Source organism: Schistocerca piceifrons, chromosome 1 (genome assembly GCF_021461385.2).
Source record: "Schistocerca piceifrons isolate TAMUIC-IGC-003096 chromosome 1, iqSchPice1.1, whole genome shotgun sequence".
NCBI classification, from domain to species: domain Eukaryota; kingdom Metazoa; phylum Arthropoda; class Insecta; order Orthoptera; family Acrididae; genus Schistocerca; species Schistocerca piceifrons.
In genome coordinates this window covers 234,763,853-234,787,765 of record NC_060138.1, presented here as the reverse complement: position 1 = coordinate 234,787,765, position 23,913 = coordinate 234,763,853, and the positions used below count along the sequence as shown (strand labels likewise).

The 23,913-nt window shown below is 39.8% G+C and overlaps 1 protein-coding gene across 2 annotated transcripts in view; it reads right to left on the bottom strand.

Annotated features, from left to right (window-relative positions):
- Positions 1-23,913, bottom strand: part of LOC124796300 (ras-related protein Rab-37-like) — a 335,644-nt gene that overhangs the window by 12,812 nt on the left and 298,919 nt on the right. For both annotated transcript variants that reach the window (XM_047260426.1, XM_047260434.1), the window contains one exon: positions 15,216-15,326. In XM_047260426.1, the coding sequence (XP_047116382.1) occupies positions 15,216-15,326 (111 nt within the window). The remainder of the gene's footprint in view (positions 1-15,215; positions 15,327-23,913) is intronic.

Sequence of the window (23,913 nt, the reverse complement as noted above, 5' to 3'; positions counted from 1 at the left end):
CTCCCCCACTCCCTCTCCTATTAATCATACCCAGTAAAAGGTTGAGACTGATGAGAAATAGACAAGAATCAGTTCAATGGGGATTTTGTAAGCCACTTATTTTTTGAATAAATTGCTTTTTCTGAAGATTTTTCCAATGAATCTCAACCTGGTATCTGTTCTGTTTGCAATATATTTCGTGTAGCCAGCCAACACTTGGCACAGCTGCTCTGCACACCTGTCTTGATCAGTAACATAACACGATTTTATACATAACTTTAGGCAACACCTCAATGTTGCAGTTCTATATATGACTAACGTTTTCTTCTGAAGCTGTTTGTGCTTCAACATAAATAGAATAGAATAGAATAGAACAAAACAGAATAGAAGTTTATTGTCTCATAACACAAAATTTCAAGCCATTGACTTAAAGTGCAGGAGACTCGTCAAAACACAAAAACTGGTTTACAATATTCCAGATAATACCAGTAATATAATATACAGTACTGAATAATTACTTAATTAAGCAATTAATAATTTTTATTTGAAGTAACAAACTTTTAAAGATTAACAGTCCTAAGTACTTGCTCTCTCCTGCTCAAATTTTCAGGTTGTCGTTTATGAATTCTTCTACTGAGTAGTAACATTTCTGCACTAATTTATCATACAAGGATTTTTAAGTGTTTCTAAATTTATGATGAGCAATTCTCTTCCTTTCACTTTGTTATAAATTTTCATACCCATATAATGTGGAGTTTGAGCATAAAGTTTTAAGCAATGGGTGGGCAGCATAAAATTATTTTGATTTCTGGTGTTATACTCATGTTGAAAATGATTTGCTACAAATAAATTAGGGTTACTGTGTACAAAGATAATCAGCTCATATATGCATAGTGAGGGAACACTTAATATACTTAGATTTTTTAGGAGTGTGTGACAGAGGGAATTCTAGAAGTCGGTCAAACAGGGGTCTAATGGGGGGAAGGGCTTTGGGGGAATGGAATATCGCTTAACAAAAGGAGAGTTGGTGTCCTCCACTGACAAACTGGTAAAACGTGGTGTTGCTTAAAGTAGTTTTTGATAACTGTTTTGGAGTTCATGGTAAAAACATGCATATTATTAAATAATAAGATGCCCATTTTAAGTTAAATGATATTTATTGGTTTAGATAGTAAGCTATTTGCTGCTCTTATTCTTTTGTTAAAATGTGTTTGAAATACATTACAACCTATAATGCTACTTAATAATTTAAAAAAAGATTGAATCTGTTGGAGTATTATATTCACTGATTTATGAATTCATTTTATCCCATGTAATATGATACTCCATTGGGGGGGGGGGGGGGGACACTATATGAGTTCATAAATCATGGTTGCAGACTGAACTTCAGCATTGACATCAATGATTCCTTTACCCATGGCAACGGATGGTTGACTGTAGCTATTGTACGAGGTGGTACAGGAGTTCCCAACATGCCTGGCCTGGAAAGTTTTGTAGACAGAGACATTATTGCCTACCGTACCTATCATATTGGTGAACTGGCAAATAAAGACTTTGGAAAATCTGTGTATATGTCACCTTCCCCACTATCCCTCTATACCCGTAGTAGACGTAAAATATCTGTAAATGAGTCTGTATTCATTTGGATTAAAGGCAAAGGTGTATGTGAATATGTAAAATTTGTTGGAGACTGTAATTTGTATTTTCATAAATAAAGTGATCTGTAGGGTAGCTTAAAAACGGACAAGAGTACATCTAGAAGCTGTAGGCATAGAGCGAGAACAGCATGTTCCACGTTAAAGTTCTTATCAATTTGACCTTTGACCCCCAGCGTGTGAGGCTGGTGGGCAACACAGTTTTCTTTGCCCTACATTGTGCATATTTCTAGTGGTGGTTTTCTGAAGTTTTCGTATTCAACACATGTGATTTGAGTTACCCCAAAATACAATTCCATACCTCATTACTGACTCAAAGTAGCTGTTAAATACTACTTTTCTTATGCTCATACTGGTAGCATTGTACAATATTCTCATTGCAAATGCTAGGCTATTTAACTTATTTCCAATGCACTGTATATGTGATCCCATGATAGATTTTTATCTAGTTGCATTCCTAGGAATGAGCGTATGTAAGTGTTGCAAACTGTGGGAAATGGGGCATTCTGTGATTCTCAGACTTGACTTTCTGGATAGGTATGCAAAAATTAATTTTGCACAGTACACAGCTGAATTTAGTGGGAACTTGTTTCCAGTGAGCCCAACAGCTATAAACGTATGATGAGATAAACGAAATTATTCAGGTAGTGAAGGGAGACGAAAATTTAATAGTCATGGGTGACAGGAATTTGAGAGTAGGAAAAGGGAGAGAAGGAAACATAATAGGTGAATATGAATTGGGGATAAGGAATGAAAGAGGAAGCCGTCTGGTAGAATTTTGCACAGAGCATAACTTAATCACAGCTAACACTTGGTTCAGGAATCATAAAAGAAGGCTGTATACATGGAAGAATCCTGGATATACTAGAAGGTATCAGATAGATTATATAATGGTAAGACAGAGATTTAGGAACCAGGTTTGAAATTGTAAGACATTTCCAGGGGCAGATGTGGACTCTGACCACATGCTATTGGTTATGAACTGTACATTAAAGCTGAAGAAACTGCAAAAGGTGGAAATTTAAGGAGATGGGACCTGGATAAACTTACTAAACCAGAGGTTGTACAGAGTTTCAGGGAGAGCATACAGGAACAATTGATAGGAATGGGGGAAAGAAATACAGTAGAAGAAAAATGGGTAGCTTTGAGGGATGGAGTAGTGAAGGCAGCAGAGGATCAAGTAGGTAAATAGACGAGGGCTAGTAGAAATCCTTGGGTAACAGAAGAAATATTGAATTTAATTGATGAAAGGAGAAAATGTAAAAATGCAGTAAATGAAGCAGGCAAAAAGGAATACAAACGTCTCAAAAATGAGATCGACAGGAAGTACAAAATGGTTAAACACGGATGGCTAGAGGACAAATGTAACGATGTAGAGGCTTATCTCACTAGGGGTAAGATAGATACTGCCTACAGGAAAATGAAAGAGACCTTTGGAGAAAAGAGAGCCACTTGTATGAATATCAAGAGCTCAGATGGAAACCCACTTTTAAGCAAAGAAGGGAAAGCAGGAAGGTGCAAGGAGTATAAGGAGCATCTATACAAGGGCGATGTACTTGAGGACAATATTACAGAAATGGAAGAGGATGTAGATGAAGATGAAATGGGAGATAGGATACTGCATGAAGAGTTTGACAGAGCACTGAAAGACCTGAGTCGAAACAAGGCCCTGGGAGTAGACAACATTTCATTAGAACTACTGACGGCCTTGGGAGAACCAGTTCTGACAAAACTCTACCATCTGATGAGCAAGATGTACGAGACAGGTGAAATACCCTCAGACTTCAAGAAGAATTTAATAATTCCAACCCCAAAGAAAGCAGATGTTGAAAAATGTGAAAACTACCGAACTATCAGTTTAATAAGTCACAGCTGCAAAATATTAATGTGAATTCTTTACAGACGAATGGAAAAACTGGTAGAAGCTGACCTCGGGGATGATTAGTTTGGATTCCGTAGAAATGATGGAACCCATTAGGCAATACCGACCTTACGACTTATCTTAGAAGAAAGATTAAGGAAAGGCAAACCTACATTTCTAGCATTTGTAGACTTAGAGAAAGCTTTTGACAATGTTGACTGGAATACCCTCTTTCAAATTCTAAAGGTGGCAGGGGTAAAATACAGGGAGTGAAAGGCTATTTACAATTTGTACAGAAACCAGATGGCAGTTATAAGAGTCGAGGGGCATGAAAGGGAAGCAGCAGTTGGGAAGGGAGTGAGGCAGGGTTATAGCCTCTCCCCGATGTTATTCAATCTGTATATTGAACAAGCAGTAAAGGAAACAAAAGAAACATTCAGAGTAGGAATTAAAATCCATTGAGAAGAAATAAAAACTTTGAGGTTTGCTGATAACATTGTAATTCTGTCAGAGGCAGCAAAGGACTTGGAAGAGCAGTTGAACGGAATGGACAGTGTCTTGAAAGGAAGATATAAGATGAACATCAACAAAAGCAAAACGAGGATAATGGAATGTAGTCGAATTAAGCCGGGTGATGCTGAGGGAATTAAATTAGGAAATGAGACACTTAAAGTAGTAAAGGAGTTTTGCTATTTGGGGAGCAAAATAACTGATGATGGTCGAAGTAGAGAGGATATAAAATGTAGATTGGCAATGGCAAGGAAAGCGGTTCTGAAGAAGAGAAATTTGTTAACATCGAGTATAGATTTAAGTGTCAGGAAGTCATTTCTGAAAGTATTTGTATGGAGTGTAGCCATGTATGGAAGTGAAACATGGACGATATATAGTTTGGACAAGAAGAGAATAGAAGCTTTCAAAATGCAGTGCTACAGAAGAATGTTGAGCATTAGATGGGTAGATCACATCACTCATGAGGAGGTATTGAATAGAATTGGGGAGAAGAGGGGTTTGTGGCACAAATTGACAAGACAAAGGGACTGGTTGGTAGGACATGTTCTGAGGCATCAAGGGATCACAAATTTAGCATTGGAGGGCAGCGTGGAGGGTAAAAATCGTACAGGGAGACCAAAAGATGAATAGACTAAGCAGATTCAGAAGGATGTAGGATGCAGTAAGTACTGGGAGATGAAGAAGCTTGCACAGGATAGAGTAGCATAGAGAGCTGCATCAAACCAGTCTCAGGACTGAAGACCACAACAACAACAACAACAACAACAGTTCAGATGGTCCACTACCAGCAGCTTTTATCACACAGCACTTCACACGAACATGCGATACTCCACCAGCATAGAGGAAACCATACAGATTAGTGAAACACCTACAGACACTAGTAAATGGATTTATAGATCAACAATTCCATGAGCCTGTGCTCAGTAAATACTGTTATTCTACTCAAGAAGTCACCTGACAGCACTTGAAAATTTCAACTTCTTTATGACTACCATTACTTGAACACATGAACCACAACAGATGCATATACAATCCCAAACAACACAGCTACATTAGACAACTTAGAAAGATGTAAATATTCTTCAACAATTGATCTTAAAAGTTGTTATCACCAGCTGGAAGTGTTTTCCAAAGATACACCTGGAACAGCTTTCACAACATCTTAAGGTTATTACCGATACTGAAGAATGCTATTTGGACTGTAAAATGCTCCAGCTACATTCAAACACCTATTCGATGGGATACTTCATGAATTAAAACCAAAAATCTGTATGATATATCTTGACAATATTATTATGTATTTGAGAACTATGGAAGATAATGTCAAATGGTTGGATGAACTATTTAGAGATTAAGAGCAGCACACTGTACACTTCTGTACACTTAGCGTGAAGAAAAGCCATTTTGCTCAGACACAACTAAGTTATCTTGGACATATCACTCAAGAGAGAGTGAGGACAGAGTCTCAGTGTAATTCTGCTGCATGTGATTTTCTGGTGCCACAAACTACTAAACAAAAACAGCCATTATTGGATTATGCAATTATTATCAAAAGTTCATGAACAGATTCTGTGCACAGCCATTAATTAAGTTGCTATGAAAAGGTGTAAGTTTTCACTAGGAAGATAGCAGTTTTACAAGTAGCAGACGGAAGTCAGGCAGATTCAATAAAGGGACAGTCAGCTGATAGTGAGTGTCAGTTGTCTTGAATACAACCTCAATAGAAAAGCAAGAAGGCTTGCTATGCAGATCTACAAACTGTAGATCTCATATTGCAGTCCCTGCAGTGCTGAGAATGGAAGTAATATGTCAAGCACATAACCACATCTTATCATGTTTATGTCACTTATTGAAAATTAAGAAGTTACATACCAGGTCATTCCATCCTCAAACAAATGGATGGACAGAAGTGTTCATCACCCTTTTTCAGGAATATTAAGCCATTATTTAAATACACAGCATTCCAATTGGGGAATACATTTACATTTTGTCATCAGCGCACATAATTCTAAGCCATATGAGGTAATATATGAGCAAAAAATGCTGCCACCATGTGATTTAGTTCAACCTAAACTGGGACACCAGGGTTAACTAGTGAAAAATTTTGCGAAAAAAATTGAGAGAAATTTGGCAAAGAATACAGTTGGCCAGCACAAAAGCTTTACAGAAGCAAGAACATATTGCACAACAGACAAGTAAACTGCTAGAATAGAAAATAAGACAATGGGTATTACTAGCTTATCCATACGCTCCAAAGTGCAAAACAAAAAAGTTTTAAATGAAATATCATCAAGCTATTGTAATGACTTAATCAGTCAATGTATAATTACAGTTACTGACTCAGATTCCATGGTGCACGTAAGTGGAGTCAAACTTTCTGCAGGTCAGACTGATGCATTGCCACAGATTCCTTCAACATTGGGTAGGGGGCAGGGGGGGTTAGTCTTAATTTTGTTCACTTCTCGTGTTCTGTTCTTATTGGGGAGAGGATTGATGATCATTCCATTTCTCTTGGGAATTAAAACTCTCATATGAGGAATGAAGACTCATCTACATCTACATCTACATGGATACTCTGCAAATCACATTTAAATGCCTGGCAGAGGGTTCATTGAACCACCTTCACAATTCTCTATCATTCCAATCTTGTAAAGCACTCGTAAAGAATGAACACCTATATCTTTTTGTTCGAGCTCTGATTTCCCTTATTTTGTTGTGGTGATTGTTTCTCCCTCTGCAGATCAATGTCAACAAAATATTTTTGCATTTGGAGGAGAAAGTTGGTGATTGGAATTTCGTGAGAAGATTCTGTCGCAAAGAAAAATGCCTTTCTTAAAAGGTCCAAATCCTGTATCATTTCTGTGACACTCTCTCCCATATTTTGTGATAATACAAGGCATGCTTCCCTTCTCTGAACTTTTTCAACGTACTCTGTCAGTCCTTTCCGGTAAGTATCCCACACCGTGCAGCAGTATTTTAAGAGAGGATGAGCAAGTGTAGTGTAGGCAGTCTCCTTAGTAGATCTGTTACATTTTCTAAGTGTCCTGCCAATAAAATGCAGTCTTTGGTCAGCCTTCCCCACAACATTTTCTATGTGTTCCTCCAGTTGCAACAGTTAACAGAAAAAGTACCATGAATGCTAATACATTGGATAATGTTGTGCCATGCATTCATACAGTGTGGTCAGTGCACATAAGATGCGATCACCACCTTCTCGAGCTCTATGTGGCAATGCTCCAAAGGCAGCAGCATGGCATACTTCAAAGTGGTCACAATGGGGGCACCACAAGAATGCAGCAGTCATACTGCTGGAGTCGAGGGGGCTAATTAGGTTGCAGCCCCATGTGCTTAAGTCGCATCATCGCAACCTGGAAGGGGAGTCATCTGGTGGGCCTCCTGTAGTATGGAGTAGGTATCCTCTCAGTCCCAAAACTCTTACTGTGATAGTGTTTACAGAAGATGATCTTTAGCTATGGACCTGGACATGAATGATTGCACTTTTTGTTTCACTTTGTTTTCAGAATAAATCTTCTGAGTTGTAATTAATTCTGACTTTCCATTTGGTAGCTTGTACCTGGCACACAACATATAATGAAGATAACCAGTAAGAATATAGCTTTATTATATCACATATCTGATGTAAGGGTGAGTACTGATCAAGTTGGATTGTATATAAAAATTCAGTTTTCAGTAGTAGGCAGAAACACGCAATGGCAGTGTTACATAGTACATCCATATCCAACAAATAAATATGTCATGTGGCACCATGGTTTGGTGCAAGTCTTTCTACTTCTTGCCACTTCAGTGACTTGCATGTTATTAAACACAACAGCATCTGGTTTTGCCAAACTGTCACCCATTAAAGTACCACCCAGGCCCAAAGTTGAGCTGGCTGCTGTAGTCAAGCAGCTCTATGCACTTCAGTCTGGAACCACACTGCTGCTACAGTCGCAGGTTCGAATCTTGCCTCAGGCATGGATGTTTGTGATGTCCCTAGGTTAGTTAGGTTTAAGTAGTTCTAAGTGTAGGGGACTGATGACCTCAGATGTTAAGTCCCATAGTGCTTAGAGCCATTTGAACCCAATGTTGCTTAACTTTGGTGATTGGGTGGGAACTGGTGTTACTAACATGGCAAGGCCATTGTCTTCCTCATCTGATTAAATGGAATATACATGGGAAATGGATACAGACACAAACTCATGAAGGATTATTAGTTTCTAGATGGAGAGACATTCATGTCATTCTGTCTGAAGCAGATTCAAAAGATTGTATTAGGGAAAATATTTTTATTTGCCCAAAATACCACTAAACTGGAGATACCTGGATTTACTTGATATTTACACCTGAAATGATAATTACCACTTGATATAAAAATGGTAAACCAAATAGGATACTGAAACTTTGAGTGCAGGACAATAGATTGTCGATTAGTTGAACTAGATGAAACTTCCTGGCAGAGTGAAAATCTCATAATTGAACTAGATGCTAAACAGCAGGAGGACAATTTTCATCTTACAGCTACCAACTCGGGCACAACAACGTGTACATGGTCAATGCATATAGTATTGGGCAGATGAACCACCACACATATTACCTATCTAAACAAAACATAACTTTTATTCATGATACCTTAGATTACAATTTACTACAATCAGTAGATGAATAATTAACTTCAGAAAAAGGACAAATTTTAGTCAATAAAATAATGCAACACTTGATACAATATCATCAGAAATGTAGACAAACTATAATTATTTTCGTGTTTCAATGACAAAAATAATCATGGTTCTAATGTTCATTTGTGCATGTTACTTTTGTACAAAGCATAAGATATCTCACTCAGTGGAGTCAACTATCCATCACATATCTGTGAAATGGATATGAACTAGTAATAGGTAGTATAAGTAGAAAGTGTAAATAATGTATGCAAACAGGACATAATGATAAAGTAGATTAGTTAGGTAACAAAGATTCAAGGGTTAGGCTGAGAAGCAACCCAGAAAACAATTGTAGAGTAACTTTTAAGTACTTTTAAGTACAAGACAGATATAGAAAAATTAGTAATAAGTGAAAGAAAGGGAAAATTTGGAACAAATTTTTTTGAGAGGAGGGAATGTGTTACAGTACAGAATAGTAAGAGGTAGAAATGAGAAAATTTTTACTAACCCTTTAGTGAGCATGCCTACTTTTGTAACATGAGCAGCTGCGTGGCACACTTTGTAGTCATTTAAAGAATAACTGTTGTCATGTTACCAAGGTAAACATGAATGAGCAAAATCACAGATTAATCTTAGTTTCATTAAACAATGATAAAATAAACTTACATTATATGAGATAAATCACTGTTTACTTAAAAAATAATGAAATAAACTTTTTATTATATCACTCTGAGGCTGTGTATGAGTCTTACCCAACACTAATGTCAGACTGAAGCACTAAACAGTGCAGTTGCATCCACTTATTAGATTGATAATTATCTTGTATACAACTAGCTTGATGAGGGATTGTGCTACCGACTTGAAATCTGGGCCATGATCTCACAGAGATTGTATATTTTTCTCATGTAGCATACAGTGTACTTTATATTTCAGCTGCTCACTTGGATGTATGACAACACAACGTACCACTGGGTTAGCTAAAGCAATAATGAATGAATATGTATGGGCTTGCAGTTGTAAAGTAACAAGACAATTTTATCTGTGGTTGGCGAATTTTATACATAGGCACACCTGTTTGAGGGTTAAAACTCGTTTACATTGCCACAGACAAACTCAAATAATGCCAGAGACAAAGGCAGAAGCAGGAAGCAGACCAATACGTTGACACATTATGACGCCATCTGTCGAGTAAGGATAAGCATTCAGCAGAAATGAGACTGTGACAAAAAACCGAAGGAAGCAAGATAGGCATAATCATTAGCTTGTAAGACATGTTGCAAGAAACTCTATCTCTTTCACAAGAGCACATCGCAAGGAACCTACACAACAGTTAACAGCCTGTTAAGTGAGGACAGCAGAATAAGGACACATGCAGTCATTACAAACCAAGTCTTGAGTCATAGCCTCATCCTAGCTTTAAATACCCCAGCTCTCCAGCTCTTGTCATGAGCTGATCACTGGAATCGGTGGGACTCACAGTAATAGCACTCAATTCCACGATTACGATGCTCCAGAAAATCTATGTCCTAGATTCTCCAGCACAATCTAAGAACTTTCCAAACAAGTGAGATGATCTCCTTCACCTGATGAACTTTATGCGACCCGCCAGCTACCATCTACTGGTGGAAGAATTGATTGCCTTCTGACAATACCACATTACAGGGTGCTGCCAGCATTGGGGTCCAACATGGAAGCCAGCAACAGGGCCTCTTGGGGTTCACATTCCTGTTCAATACTCAGGTGCCGTTGTGTTCTGAAACCTACCACATGACTGAAGACACCAGGTACATCATGGCTGGGTCATCAAGAGTCATTGTAGAATTTGGAGTAGGAACAAGGACACTCCAACAGCTGGACAATGGCTGCCCCTGCTCGTGAGCAACCCACTGCAGTGCACAGTCACTGATATCTTCTCCTGGTATGTAACCACTGAGCTGATTTGACAGACAGCAGCTAGAATCCAACACGCAGCTGAATGAGTGGCAGCCAAGGCTACTGTGGAAGAATGACAGCTTGTAAATATTGAGAAATCATGCCTGAACTTTTATAATGTTTTACTTTGTAGATGCTTCTCAGGCTGCTAGCAGCTATCCTGAATTCACACAGAGGTGTCTCCATTCTGTCCTCTGTATACTTGTACCATTTTTCATTACAAATATACCACTCCACCTCTACTACATATGTACTGTGTTTTGTGTCGTTCATCATTGCCTGTAATTATTTCTGTCCAATATTGTCTCTGTTCCTCAGCAACTGTCAAGCATTGTATGATGAGAATGAGTGCAGTCATAATTTTTGTCTTGCCTTGTAATTCACATTTATTAGTTTTTGATGAAGTGGCATATTTACTTTCTGTTTGCACTGATTAATCTGTAAGCAAACTTCACAGTCTTTGTATCAAAACTAAGAATAATGTTTACCCATACACATTATAAACGTGTATGTATGCACATACATGCACCAATAAGCGAAAACATTATGATGGCTGCCCATCGCGACTTTGGATACAACCTGGTGGTGTTGCGGGCATGATGTAACAAGAGTACGTAAGTAGAGCAGGCATGGGCAGGGAGTAGCTCTAGCGAAGATATTGACTGCAAATGGGGAAATCCATTGAGATAAGCAACTTTTACGAAGGGTGGACTAGGCCCTATTACTACGCAGAGCCTGTGAAAGAGTATCTCAAAAGTGCTGAAGCTGGTCGAATTTTCATGTGCTATTGGCATTAGCACCGACAGAAGGAGATAAAGGACAGTGAAACTACCACTGGGCACTAAATTGTTGGATGCCAACGACTCCTCACAGAACATGTGGTTCGGAGGCTTGTCTGGATAGATGGTGATTTGTGGCATCTCTGCTGAAACAGCACAATGCTGGTGCTTGCACAAGTGTTTTGGAGCACATCGTACATTGTTGAACGTGGAGCTCTGCAGCACGCCACCTCTACGTGTTCACGTGTTGATCCAATAACATTCTCAGTTACAATTGCAGTCTGCAGGGGACCATAGGAATTCAAGTGTCTATCAATGGAAACATGTTGGCTCTTCAAGTGAATCACATTTTTGCTACGCTAGGTCGCTGGTCATCTGCACAAATGCTGTCATTGAGGAGAACAGTGTGTCGAAACGTGCAGCGTGCCACAGATGCAGGCTGGTGGGAGCAGTATTATGCTATGGGAAACATTCTCCTGCGCTTGTGCGGGACCTGTAGTAGTATTCAAAGACGGGCTGACAGCTGCAAATTACCTGCATCCCTTCATGCTTGATGTCTTTACCGACAGCAGTATCATCTTCCAGCAGTATAACTGTCTGTGTCTCGGAGTCAGTACCATGCTACAGTGTTTTGAGCAGCATTGTAGTTAACTCACGTTGATGTCTTACAGACCAAATTCGTCTGATATAAATCCTATGGAAACCCATCTGGATCGCTTTTGGGCACAATCACCGCATACACAAATCAGCAGCCCGACATTTACGCAAATTACAAACATGTGCAAAGACATCTTATTCCACATACCTCCAAAACCTACCTACAAACTGTCAGAGCCCTGACACTTGGAATCAGTGATCCATTTCATTTCAAAGATGGACAAACAAGCTATTAAGCAGGTGGTCATAATGTTTTGGCTCATCAGTGTTTGTATGTTCCACAACTCCGCCTAAACCACTGGATCGATGTCAATCAGACTTGATAAACATTTCACTTTCTCTCTGGAAAGCACCGCTATAGATCCAAAAACCACCTACTCCTACAAAAATCGAAGGTGGGGGTGAAAAACGAGCGTAGTTGATGATGCACAAATAGCCAGACTGTGTTCATTCACTGTTTGAGAATGAAAACACTTAGTGCCCTGCAAGAAACTTTACAGATAATTTCGAACCTTTGCGAAAATTCTTCTCACTCACACCCTCTACAAAATGAAGAAAGGAAAAAAAATATTTATTGCATACTACTTTTTCGCTGTTCATGGAGAAACACAACTGTTTTAGCATAACCTTTTAATTCATTACTTCTTTACCAACAATTATATCCATAACACTTTTTTCAGGCAGCACCTACAAAACTATACTACTTTACGACACATAGTTCAGGAGATATGACATCATAAATACTGAGGTACATGAAAAACTGCTGGATTATGCGCGAAGTTTTAATTTGTTACCTCATTACTACCAACAACAGTCACAACACATTTCGCGGGCAGTATGCACATTCATTACTGGTTATTAAAATTGCTACACCAAGAAGAAATGCAGATGATAAACGGGTATTCATTGGACAGATATATTATACTAGAACTGACATGTGGGTACATTTTCACGCAATTTGGGTGCATAGATCCTGAGAAATCAGTATCCAGAACAACCACCTCTGGCCTTAATAACGGCCTTGATATGCCTGGGCATTGAGTCAGAGCTTGGATGGCGTGTGCAGGTACAGCTGCCCATGCAACTTCAACACGACACCACAGTTCATCAAGAGTAGTGACTGACGTATTGTGACGAACCAGTTGCTTGGCCACCATTGACCAGACGTTTTCAGTTAATGAGAGATCTGGAGAATGTGCTGGCCAGGGCAGCAGTCGAACATTTTCTGTATCCAGAAAGGCCCGTACAGGACCTGCAACATGCGGTCATGCATTATGCTGCTGAAATGTAGGGTTTCGCAGGGATCGAATGAGGGGTAGAGCCACGGGTCGTAACACATCTGAAATGTAACGTCCACTGTTCAAAGTGCCGTCAATGCGAACAAGATGTGACCGAGACGTGTAACTAATGGCACCCCATACTATCACGTCCGGTGAAACGCCAGTATGGCGATGACGAATACACGCTTCCAATGTGCGTTCACCTCGATGTCACCAAACGCGGATGCGATCATCATAATGCTGTAAACAGAACCTGGATTCATCTGAAAAAATGAAGTTTTGCCATTCGTGCACCAAGGTTCTTCGTTGACTACACCATCGCAGGCGCTCCTGTGTGTGATGCAGCGTCAAGGGTAACCGCAGCCATGGTCTCCGAGCTGATAGTCCATGCTGCTGCAAACTTCGTCGTACTGTTCGTGCATATGGTTGTTGTCTTGCAAACGTCCCCATCTGTTGACTCAGGGATCGAGATGTCGCTGCACGATCCGTTACAGCCATGCGGATAAGATGCCTGTCATCTCGACTGCTAGTGATACGAGGCCGTTGGGATCCAGCACGGCGTTCCGTATTACTCTCCTGGACCCAGCGATTCCATATTCTGCTAACAATCATTGGATCTCGACCAACGCGAGCAGCAAAGTCGCGATACGATAAACAGCAATCGCGATAAACTACAATCCGACCTTTATCAAAGTCGGAAACGTGATGGTACGCATTTCTCCTCCTTACACGAGGTATCACGACAACTTTTCACCAGGCAAGGCCGGTCAACTGCTGTTTGTGTATGAGAATTCGGTTGGAAACTCTCCTCATGTCAGCACGTTGTAGGGGTCGCTACCGGCGCCAACCTTGTGTGAATGCTCTGAAAAGCTAATCATTTGCATATCACAGTATCTTCTTCCCGTCGGTTAAATTTCGCGTCTGTAGCACGTCATCTTCGTGGTGTAGCAATTTTAATGGCCAGTAGTGTGTATCACTGGATGTATCTTACAAAATTATAGAATTGTACAACTTATGGATCAGAAGATATTACGTCATGACCATTGAGCAGTATGAAGATGAAACTACAAGGTGATATTCTTTAGATATACGGTACAGATTAAATACATGAGGGTGAATTACGTTAATATATGTGGCATGTGCATCAGCGGGCGACGTCCTAAACGTCTGGGCCGATTTCAGCCAGTCTTGGTACAAATATTACTTACTGTCTGGAAAGAAATACTGTGGATGTAAGAACAAGTAACCTCGTATAAGGGTGTGAACACGTATAGAGAGAAGGGGCTAGAAAAGGATGGGCAGGGAGAGAGGGAGAAGGTGAGAATGGCCCCACATATCGGGGAGAGAGAGATGGATATAGAGAGATGGAAGGAAGAGATGGTCAGAGAGAGTGGAAGGAGGAGATCGACAGAGAGAGGGAGAAGATGGACAGGGAGAGGGAGAACAAGAAGATGGACCAATGAAACTGGAGTAAAGACATAGCCAGGTAATGCTGGGTATTCAGGTAATTTCACTATAAACCAGTAAGGAACGGGGACCGTACTCGTAGTTGTTGAATATGGATACATTACTTAGATAACAAATGTGGCTTAATTTGGTAAAACCTGTCTGTATTTCTGTAACAACAGCTGGCAACTTATACAATAAGTCAATTGAAACTATATGGTTCCAAAGACATTTCAAGTCTCAAACATGTATGATGTATATAAGTGCAAACTGAAGTGACGCATTCCGGCCTTTTTACAAATCTTCATCTATCACTTCAGTCTTCATATATACATTATGTGACAAGTAGGGCCTACTTTGAAACAGATTGAGGTGTGTGGTAAGGAACATTGTGAGTGTATCCTCATTGTATGCAAAGTGTCCGAGACGATGTGGATAGCAAGCGGGCACTCACTCACCCAGCAGCATGATGACGACGTCATCCTGCGCGTACTCGCGGATCTCGCCCAGCCACGCCCGAATGTTGTCGAAGCTCGTCTTGTTCGTCACATCGTACAGCAGCAGGAGTGCTGCAACATACCAAAAGATCAAATCAGACACCACCCTATCTTTATATTGCTTTTTTTCTATCTTATCTTGTCAGAAAATAAATTTGGTGGAACTGGGAGGGTTGGTAACTCCAACTGTATGAAAAAATCAATTCATCTATGGCGTTAGTCGTAAAATCTTATTTATCAGAAGTTTTTGTGGATGATTGCCTACAGCTGTTAAATAATTTGGAAAAGCCTATTTGTACCATCAGCTGTGTAGTTGTATATTTGTTATCTGCCAGTCTCGATTATTATAATGATCTTCACAGGAAAAAAACTGTAAGGTAAAAAAAAAAGAAAAGAAACGAGCATACTGTTAAAAACTATTATACTGTCTGATAATTGCAGATGAAGTTCATAATGTTATAATCCATTGTAGTTCTTTAAATCGACCTTTTTCGCAATATTTAGTTCAGATAAATACCGTAGGCTACCTTCCTTTTAATTTTTGTAACACTGAAGCCGACATATCACAATATAACGGGTTACATATTTATGTTGTTCAGAGAATGGACGCCATATGATTTCTGGGTTTCTGTTACTGTAAACTTTGACTAGACCAAAGAACATTTGTAATCTTTTAGGCACGTTTATATTACGTATTTGTTTAAGCCTGATCTCTTTGATGATCACATTGTATCTGTAACGTTGATAATTATGTAAATCATTAAATGTGGAGTTATCAGCAAGTGCGCACTACCGTAATTATGTCAAAGCACGATGTGTTTAATAATGTGGACTGTGTTAAGATACACTATTCTGACAGTTATATAGTTTTACATTTGGTTGGCCCATATGTGATGGGAATGTGTGTTTAATCTATTGAAATAAATTGTATAGGTACTATTGTTTTAAAAATGACCTTCTCTAGTTCCTTTATATTCGAAGATGATTGTGTGAATTCTATGGTCATTTATTTTATTTATTTATTTATTTATTGTACCTTACAGTTTTCTTCTACGAAGATGACTGTAACAATCGAAACTAGCAGAAAATAAACATACAATTGTACAAATGATGGCACAAATATGCTTTTTCCAAATCTTATTATCGCCTCGAAAAAAATATAGTTACATAGGCTAGTTAACTTTGTGTTTATTTGCAAGTTTCGGCCTGAAGTCCTGATACATATTGAAATCCCGACATCATAGTACCATAGCGTGCCACTAGAGTAGCTAAAACAAAATGGTGCACGTCCTGATAAAGTGTATCAACCAGTATGTCGTTTCCAGCATTAGCAGAAACATTACAGCTGCATTAGGCAAATCGAAGTAGCTGAAGTCCTGATACATACTGAAATCCCGACATCACAGTACCATAGCGTGCCACTAGAGTAGCTAAAACAAAATGGTGCACGTCCTGATAAAGTGTATCAACCAGTATGTCGTTTCCAGCATTAGCAGAAACATTACAGCTGCATTAGGCAAATCGAAGTAGCTGAAGAAGTTGTGCTAATAATTAAGACTTCATGACTACCGCCCACACAGCTGTTTCCCAAATTTTCTCAGAACTCACATAGCAACCAATAACCCCAACAACGTATAACAACTAACAAAATTTTGTATTCAAAATGAACATCCTTGTTTTAAAAAGAATTAAAACAAATAATTTTTAATCAGCGTTTAAACAAATAAAATTAAATCGCATTTATAACAGCTTTTATTAAATCAAGAAGCATTTCTAAATGCTTTTAAAAAAATCAAGACATAATATTAGCAAATTACATGGTTGGTAGTGCAGTTACATCTACATCTATATGAATTCTCTGCAATTCACACTAAAGTGCCTGGCAGAGGGTTCGCCGAACAACCTTCAGACTATTTCTCTACCGTTCCACTCTGTAACAGCGTGTGGGAAAAATGAACACTTATATGTTTTTGTACGAGCTCCAATTTCTCTTATTTTGTTACAATGATCATTTCTCCCTAAGCAGGTTGGCGACAATAATGTATGAGAGTTGTTCGAGAGGTAAAGTCCGGCCGGTAGTGAAACTGAGTCCGCTGTGAAAATGAAAACCGTTTTATTTGCAACAGTTAGCTGCTCCTTCCAGCTACTTCTCTACAGTCGGCGCTCCGACTTGGACGCTTCTCGTAGTATTGCACTTCCTTTCCAATACCCTCGTCACAGAACAATAATATGTGAGGGGTATTCGAGAAGTAAGGTCCGATCGGTCGTGAAATGGAGACCACTGTGAAATTGAAAACCGTTTCATTTGCAACAGTTATCTGTACCTTCCAGATACTTCTCGTCAGCCACCTGTACTTTCCACCGAAGAAGGAAACGCTTGACAGATATGTTACATGGGCGGCATTACATCAGGCGAAATCTCTCAACAGGTCCTCATACCTGGCTAGGGAGACTTTTTTTTAGGCTGCTTTATGTGCTCACTGTGCGCTCAGAACTGAAAACAGCAACAAAACGCGATCGACGGGCATACTAGAGACATATTAGGACCCTCTAAAACCCCCACTGATTTTCGGTATGGAGGATAAAAATAAATTACAGCTGGAAAACCGCGTCCGATACTGCCATCCACTGACACAACAGAGCATCACTTTCATAGGAGACAAGGTCTGTCTACTCAGCAGCTAGATCAACCTTCTCCACTGGCGATTGCGGCAACCAGTCGTGATCACTGAATAACGAACAACACTGCAGGAGTTCCGCCTATGGTCCACCAGCGTACAAAGTCACGTTTGTTGCCGAAGGGGTGGGCCAGTGGTAGGCGCTGTTGTCTCTAACTTCAATGCTCATTGGATGACGTATCCGGACATGGGTGCCTATCCTCGATTAGTTCCTCAAGACACTCTCTACGACCCCTCAAAGTTCGTTGCAAAGTTTCTGGGACACCCTGTGTATTATCATCATCGCCAGCGGCAACTGAAATTTAATCACTTGGTAATGTTGCCTCTGAATCGGTGTGCTACATAGGATCCTTGCAGGTTCTTCCTTTTCTGCAGATCTTGAGTTTCTCGTTGCCAATTCAATATGGTGGCCTTTCTCAAGACACTGTCCCATCTGTTTGGAGATCTTCTCATTGGTCTTTTATGGTGAATAGGGCTCCAATCTAGTACTTGTTTTGACCACCTGTCATCATTTCTTCGCGCGACATGACTAACCCACTGCCATTTCAAGTTATTCACTCTTTCCATTACGCTATAGATCTTTGTTATCTGTCTGATATCAACTGCTTCTTTTCTGTCTTTCTTTGTATAGCCCATCACTGATCTTTCCATTCCTCCTTCGGCTACTATTAGTTTCTAATAATGACTAATTTGATGTCCACGTCCCACAGTCATAAATTATCACTGGCAGTACACATTGGTTAAAAACTGTTTTCTTCAGCTCGACTGACATCTTAGACTACAAAACTGAAGAGTATCTTCCATAGGCTCGTCAGTCTAATTTAAAACATCGAAATATGTTTGGTTTTAGGCTCCTTTCATATTTAGCACTTCACGTAAATAGGCACATTCTGTTCAAAATGGTTCAAATGACTCTGAGCACTATGGGACTTAACTGCTGAGGTCATCAGTCCCCTAGAACTTAGAACTAATTAAACCTAACTAACCTAAGGACATCACACACATCCATGCCCGAGGCAGGATTCGAACCTGCGACCGTAGCGGTCGCGCGGTTCCAGACTATAGCGCCTAGAACCGCTTGGCCACTCCGACCGGCGCATATTCTGCGATCCTTCACAGTTGCGTACTTCCAACAAACATATTTCCCTCCAGTGTCCATTCATTCATCATGATCTTTGATTTATCATAGTTAATTTTTAGATCAACTTCAGAGCACACTAACTCAAGTTCACTAACCAGTATTTGAAGTTCTTCTATACTGTTTGCCAATAGAACGATATTATCAGCGAAAGGTTATTTAGTCTCTATCCCAGAACTTGGATTCCTTTTGTTTTCCAATCCAATTTTGACATAGCTTTCTCGACGACTCCTGGAATAAATTTTGGAGATATAGAATCACCTTGTTTTACCCCCTTCATTGGTTTCTTCAACTGCATTCAAAAACGCTGTGGAAGTTTTTTATGTATTGTACACGATACTAATATTGGCCCGTTCCATTCTTTGTTCTGTCAGAGCCTCGGGACTGATGGGTGACTGATCGAATCGAATGCCTTTCCAAAATATGTGAAGGCAAGGCAGAGAGGTTCATGGTACCCTATACACAGCTGAAAAAAATTCTGTCCTGATCAGCATCGTAATCCAGGCGCCGAACTACTCAGACAGTCCAATAGAAATATAGAGTGCCACATATTTTGATAAACAGAGACGAACGCTTGAATTTAAGTTAGCCATCGCATGTGGCACTTAACACAATTCTTCGATCATGTGGAAAATAATCCCAACCAAAATATATGGGGCGCCTCAGGACTATCAATGTAATACCATTGCCGAAAGAAAGAGTGTAACATCCGCCGACAATGGGAGTATTATCAGCGCTGGATACTAATCGCTATTGTAAGAAACGGCACGTGGACTGTTATGTTAACATGATAGTTTAACGACCCTCGGATGGCTTAGTGACTGGAGGCAGAACACAAGCTCGCTCCCCCCCCCCCCCCCCCCCCCCAAGTAACCTTTAGGCAAAGGCGTTTATAGTTTTACATACACTGAAGAGTCAAAACTTTACGATCACTGCCCACCATGAGACTGAATGCTGCCTGGAGGCGTTGCGAGCACGTGACGTGGTAACGAAAGAATATAAGTGGAGCAGAGGCGAATGTGGGCTTCAAATGGGGAAATCCACTGACATCAACGACTTAAATAGGGCAACCTGAGAACGGGCATCTCGGAAATGGCTAAGCTGGTCGGCTGTTCACGTGTTACTGTGTTGTTGGCCGTCCGCGCCTCATCACAGAACGTGGAAATCAAAGGCTTTCCAACTCTGTCAAGAAAGGTAAGCGGCGATCTGTAGCAGATCTGACCGTGGACCAATGGCATCATGTCCTCTGACTGGATGAGACACGTGTTTTGTCACACCAGGTCACTGTCTTGTCCAGATACATCCATCCAGATGAGAAGCTGCTCGAACATGCACAGCGTCACTGATGCAGGCAAGGGTGGCTATGGGGGATATTCATCAGGTGTCCATGGGACCTGTGGTAGTAATCGAAGACAGTTGTGGACTAAGTGAACATTATTGCTGACTACCTGTATCCCTTCATGCTTGATGTCTTCTATAATGGTGATGGCATCTCCCAGTAGGCATCTACTACATCCTAAATTTGGTGGTGGCAATAAGTTACATCATATCTATAGACCGGGGATTATATTTGCTGACGAAGAGAAGACAGTATGAAATTGAGATGTCCTCACCCACGAATTTAACTTAGAAACTGCGCCTGATAAGACATGCCCTTTTCAAAGAACCATGCTTCCTTTTGCTTCCGGCGATTAAAGGAACCATGGAAAATCTATGTCTGGATGTCCAGACTGAGATATCAACTCCGGTCCTCCGAAATTTGTGCGACTCCGGTTAAACATTGTTTCATAAATACACTGCCGTAAAATAAAGAAAAGGTCACCTGGAAAGACGACATCGATTTTGATCCGATGGCAGCATATGCCACCTGGGGTATAGGAGACGTAGTGATAATGTTTCAGTGTCATCTGTCAACAGATAACGTACTGGCACAGCTACCCGGGCGCCATACACATCTGCTTTTTAATAGGGGATGTTCACAGCCAGAAAGATCAAAGTGGTGCAAACGGGTGAAGCAACTAGGCAAGCATGCCACGGAGACACACTCGTGCATTCTGCAGCCAACTGAGTGAGTCTGAAAGAGGTCAAATTGTGACCTTGCGAGTGGCGGGATGGTCCTTTTGGAGACAACAATAAATCCTTAATGAACTGGAAACCTCTAAAAGGATGTACGTACTAATTTTGTCTCCTCAGTGTAATTTCATCAAAGTGTTTATACAGCTCTACTATTATTGAGGCTGCAACAATCCTATGCATCTTTGACAGAATTATCTTAAGTGTTAGCATCACTCTCGATCAGAGGTGAACTCCAACCACTGTTTTCTCTAGCTGATGCTGCGTTCCGCTGGTCCCTGCGAGTTCTACTACAGGCGAAGTAATATGCTAGTGAACGCAGCGGCCAGAAACCTGTACGTGCGCTTGACAACATATAGTATACAATTTGGAAGGACTGTTACCCCTTTGAGCCTACTGAAATTTACACCAGTTAATGTGGCACAGATGATGAATGGGATGTCAGTCTGTTGACACTATGTGAAAATATGTAGCCCATACTGCACTTTTCATGCCACTTGCATCGGATAGATTCTGCCCGATAGGCTAGCTATAGTACACCTGAGGAGTGTCTGTCATCATCTTTGTGAGTCTGCTGTGCCTTGATAAACAAATCAGCTGGTTTATTACTGTTTCTAAGATATGGAACAGAGTCACAAATGATGTATAAAACCTAAGGGTGTATATGATAACCTTCCAGACACATCCCGTGCGAGTTTAATCCACGGAATCGTTGTTCGCCAAGCTAATATTGAAGGGTTGTTCCAAAAAGTGGGCATAGCAGGAAGATAGTGTCATACATTTAATTATTTTTCAGCACTTCGTATGTAGTTTCGTATTGAGGCTTCGGAAACTTATTGTCCATGACTTGTACTAATAAATAAAAAATAAATTGGAAATTGATAATTTCGGTCAATTTCACGACGTACTCGTTAAGCAGACACATTCACTTAATTTTCATACGCAAATTTTTTTATCTCAAAATCACGAAACTTTCTTCTTTATAAGTTAGCACTACATAATAATGCAAACCACTGTGTTTAAAATCGCTGCGACACTGACTGTAGTATCATGTGAAGCTATGATCACTGAAACAGTACACACCTTAAAGTTCAAATAAAATAAAGCTGCGTGCCGGACCGAGACTCGAACTTGGGACCTTTGCCTTTCGCGGGCAACTGCTCTACCAACTGAGCTACCCAAGCACGACTCACGCCCCGTCCTCACTGTTTTATTTCTGCCAGTATCTCGTCTCCTACCTTCCAAACTTTACAGAAGCTCACTTCGCAGGAGAACTTCTCGCTTGAAAAATTTTGTCCAAGAGAAATTGGGACAGGGAAATGCAGAGCTTGTTTTATTCCGGGATAACTTACTTCACAATTGTGACCTCTTGATGTCTCGATAAATAAACCATTTAAAGCCTATATGAGAGAGGAATGGAGCAAATGGTAATGAATGAAACCCAATATGAATTCACGCCGAAGCGATCTTTAAAAAAAGCCTACCATCAAACAAGTACTTCAGCTGACAAAACAGCTTTTTTCTACAGTGAGTGAAGAGATCATTGTTAACTCCTTCAAGAAGTGCGGCATAAGTAATGCTCTTGATGGCAGTGAAGACCACCTTATACATCAAGAGGACAAAAAGATGACGAAGTAGATGAAGAAGAAGAAGAAGAAAGTTCAGATGACAATTTTCAGAGATTTTAAAGGCAGCTCGGTTTTATAAACTAACATTTTTTAGTCTGGCTTCGCAATCTAATGGTAAAAATGTTATTTTTAATAAATATTGCTTAAAAACTAAGGTGCGTCTTATAGTTCGTAAAAAACGGTACCCTGCACGCTGGAGTAATGCAGGACTTTAAAATAATTTTCTTGAAAGAAAAGCAGCTGACTGAACTATACTTTTATGTTTCTTTTCCTTACCCTGAGAGCTCGGATGGCAGAGGCAGAGGGTGTGGCCCGCCCTTCCCACCGGCTATGGGCGCCCTGCTTCCCGTTCCACTATCGTTGAGTTATACTTCAGCACGAGCGAGTATAGCGCTTTACAATGCAAGACCTTGGAAAGTCACATCCTGGTGAATTTTGTTTTATATTGTGTTCTCCGTCATGTATGCTAAGTGAAGAAATTACGCTCATTTTATGTGCATGGTGTAAGAAAACGTTATGTTTTAAGCTCATATTTACAGATTATCTTTAGTGTAATGATTTTGTCTCGTAATAATGAGTTACTTATTACCTTCAATTAACAAAAAACATACGTGAAATGGTAAAATAAAAAACAAAAAAACTAATGTAAATAGTAAATTAAGAATTTAAAACATAAAATAAATATTAGTAAAATAAATAACCAGCTTAATAATGATTGTTTCAATATTTTACTTCGGGATGTTGAAAATACTGTGACAGCACATTGTGTACAGCATATTTTTCCAAAAATGGCATTTCAGAAACCAGCTTTAATGCACATAGATGCATGTAGCTTGAAAGTTTCTTCAATTTATTTTGTAACAAAAGTTTTCATTTTTCCAAGTCAGTTGATAGCGGTGGTGTATTTTGCAATATTTCAAATTATCACAAAATTCGATTCAACTTTTATACGAAAAACATTTTTATATATAATCGTTTCAAAGATATTCCCTCTGAACCTAATACTTCAGATTACCTTTCGGCGCGTGTTTTACTCCTTAAAAATTAAATTGGGTAAAAACAAAAAAAATACATATTCCATTATTTTGCCAGCTGTATACACCCTCAAAGTTTCGTCAAGGTCGTTCATTTACGGTTGGGAA